Genomic DNA, 3,233 nt, shown 5'->3' with positions numbered 1-3,233 from the left:
CTAATGCTTTCAGTAGCTTCGTAAGGTGGCTGCTGCTTTGATTATAAAACAAATCTGTGTTGGTTTGGAGGTCTGCAAATGCTCACAACCAGATATTAGTTCTTTCTATTCTATTCACAAGAACGAAGACTTTTTGTGGCTGATTTTCTGTGTTATTACTACATCCTTACAACAAGAGTGAACAAATTGCCTCACACATTCATTGTTCTCTTTTATGTGTACACCATCGAACCTGGAGATAGGGGAAGGAAAGTGTCTGCTACTCACAGACTGGTCTTCATTAATGGGGTCCTGGACGCTCCCGCTGCACTGAGGGACCCACGGAGGGTCAAACATCGGGACGGATGGCATTCCAAGCACTGGCGAGGGCAGGGTGAAGTTTATACTGGGAGGTGGGATCTGTTAGTCAATATCAGAAAAATGAGGTAAGTAAGGTGAAATAAAAGGTAGAATGAGTCTGAAGTATCTTTATGGCAAAATCTTAGTAAGTATTAAGGCTCTCAATGACTCCTCATAGAATGAGCAAGCATTAGAGAAAAGGGCTGTTTTCCAAGATTTTCTGTTATAGAGTACAGGATGAACCCGGGCCTCAGTTTATTGATCAGTTAAATGAAGGCTTTTAATCAAGGAATCTCTATTTGTGTTAATCACCCCATCCTCCAAAAAACTTTTGTATGTGAATATACAGAAGAATTGTCTGGGAGATAATACCCCAAACTTTTATATGCTTACCTCTGGGGATGGCAGTGAGATTTTAAGATTTATAGAGATGAGAGTTCTTACTCTACATTATTTTATATTTCAATTTTTTAAAATAAGAATTCACTTATGTATGAGTTAGGTTTACTTATATCATCAGAGAGGAAAAAAAGCATATCTTTGGCCATGTATTGTCACTTTGAGGTTCAAGGATTTAAACATGACTTGGATTGGGTTTACTAATCTAACGCCCATGTGAGAAATATCCCTCACCTTAAAGATCTGCTGTGCTCCCTCCTCCATCCGAGGCCAGACCTGATAGCGGAACCTCCAGAGCGTGTGGAACTTGAGGACGGCGTTTAGCCTTTGCACAGTCTCTGGGTGGTGGAACTCTGACATAAGCATGTCCGAAACGGCCTCGGGGACCTTCACCGCACACAGCAGGAACATGGCGGCTAGAGACAGTTAACAATTCATCAGCTACACATTGTAAAATTTTGCTTAATTCCTGAGGTTGGAGAGAAGTGGTAACTGCTCCTATCTCCTGAAAATGACTCTTAAGCTAATGGAACTAGGCTACCAGCACCGGGAAACGCAAAGTTTGCTTCAGTCACTGGAAACCAAACATCATTCTTTGTGCCACCCACAGTCTTCCAATAGCTGTGTGATGGTAGCAGCAGCGTAACATTTCGGCACAATAATTCATCCTGAGCGAAGCTTCCTTTGACTCAATAAGGGTAAAATGACATAACCTTTCTGGGAAAAGTGAATGACAGGAGAACCAAATGAAAATAAAGAAAATTACATCCTGAAATATGCTTTTTAGGAAATGGCTAGAATCAGTGTATAGTAACACAAGGACAGTACATAAAGATGTCCATTAAAAACCACCTCAGTTACATTAGCTATATTAAAAACAAAACGATACTATTAGAAACGTCCACCCTTCACAGAGATAGAAGAGATTGATAGCCCAAAGAGATTTCACGAGTCACAATACCATTTTTAAAAAATGGGAGGGAAAAGTCAAATATCAATAAGAGAAAGGTCAAGTGTCATAGTAAGTTACAAACCTAATGAGTAAGGGGACAGAGAAATACATTCTATAAACATAGTCTAGAATCTGTCTTGCACTCCTTCCCAGAGCCTCAAAACATGCGTGGGCAGTTGTGCTAGAGGAACTGGGGCTGAGTCCTAGCTCTGATACTTCTCTGCCATGTGATCTTGGGCAAGTCTCTTAACTTCCCTTGGCCTCCATTTCTTCACTGGTGAACTCTCAATAATAACAGTGATGGCCATGGTGATAACAACACCCGACTCCAGATTTGTTGTTTCATCGTGATAATACTTGTCTCCAAATTTGTTGTTAGAATAAAATAAACTAATATATGAGAAAGTGCTTTATGAAGTGAAAAATGCTACACACTTCTAAACTATATTTTACATTTTAGAGGGAACATAGTGTAACGGGAAGTATATGTGCAGCCTGAAGATCTGGGTTTGGTTTCCTGGTTCTTGAGCTATGTGAACTTGGATAAGTCCTTTCAATGCTCTGACTCAAGTTTGCTCATCTATAGAATGGTTTATCAATAAGATACTGTGTGTTATATAGTTCTATAACAAATGTTAGTTATTGTTATCATTAGCTTTTGATAATCAACCTTTTCCTTATCCTAAATGTAAGCAGCCCCACTGCTTAACTCTCTACTCTTTCTCCTTTGCTTTTTAAAAAAATGTACTATACCCTGTCTCAACTTTTAAACACCATTCTCATTCTTTAAATCATTGCAGTTGTGCCTTAAAATCTTTACTGAAAGAGTTTCCTTGTAATGCTGGCTAATTCTCAGATTCTACGGTATTTTTACAGCACTCATTTCCTTTCAGTTTTTAACACCTTTATGACAATCTCCTTGAAGAGCTATTCTCTTTTGCCTCCGTGGCTTGAGATTATTTGAGTTCTGCTACTTTTCTGATCCCTTTTTCCAGCTGGGCTTCTTCCTCTGGTCCTCTGGAGATGGAGAAGGCCAATGGCTCAGTGGTCATCCCTCAGCTCTCTCTTCCCTGCTGATTCTCGTACAGAGATGCCGCCCACTCACTTTCATTGCTTCAGCTGCCAACACAGCAACTTATTCCCTGAGTTTACCTTCAGCTTTGGCCTTTCTCCTTAGCTTTGCTGTCACGTCACCAACTACATATCACCGGCTCCCCTTCATCTAAAAATTACTATTCCTTTTTATTAATTTGAAAAGACAGGCTCTCGCTCTTGCTCAGGCTGGTCTCAAACTCCTCGCCTCAAGCAATCCTCCTGCCTCGGCCTCCCAAAGTGCTAGGATTACATTCGTGAGCCATTGCGCCTGGCTTGATTTTTAATTTTATCAAAAGCCTTAGATTATATTGAAGTCATCTTATCGTAAAACAGTAGACAAGGTTATAGTTTTAAAATGCAAACAAAAAAATAAGGAGATGCAATATTACTAAGAGATAAGGCAGGACAACAAGATAGCCTTAAATAGAACAAAAATAGTCATTTTACA

General features: G+C 39.7%; 1 protein-coding gene across 1 annotated transcript in view; it reads right to left on the bottom strand.

Annotated features, from left to right (window-relative positions):
• The window catches only part of UNC80 (unc-80 homolog (C. elegans)), a 242,259-nt gene that overhangs the window by 103,721 nt on the left and 135,305 nt on the right, over nucleotides 1-3,233 (bottom strand). Inside the window, 2 exon segments of the mRNA XM_012661211.1 lie at nucleotides 268-399; nucleotides 973-1,154. Coding sequence (XP_012516665.1) covers nucleotides 268-399; nucleotides 973-1,154 — 314 coding nt within the window.

This window comes from Propithecus coquereli, unplaced genomic scaffold (genome assembly GCF_000956105.1).
Source record: "Propithecus coquereli isolate 6110/MARCELLA unplaced genomic scaffold, Pcoq_1.0 Scaffold70, whole genome shotgun sequence".
Taxonomy (NCBI): domain Eukaryota; kingdom Metazoa; phylum Chordata; class Mammalia; order Primates; family Indriidae; genus Propithecus; species Propithecus coquereli.
The sequence above is the reverse complement of the archived record's forward strand: the minus strand, read 5'-3'. Positions and strand labels throughout refer to the sequence as shown.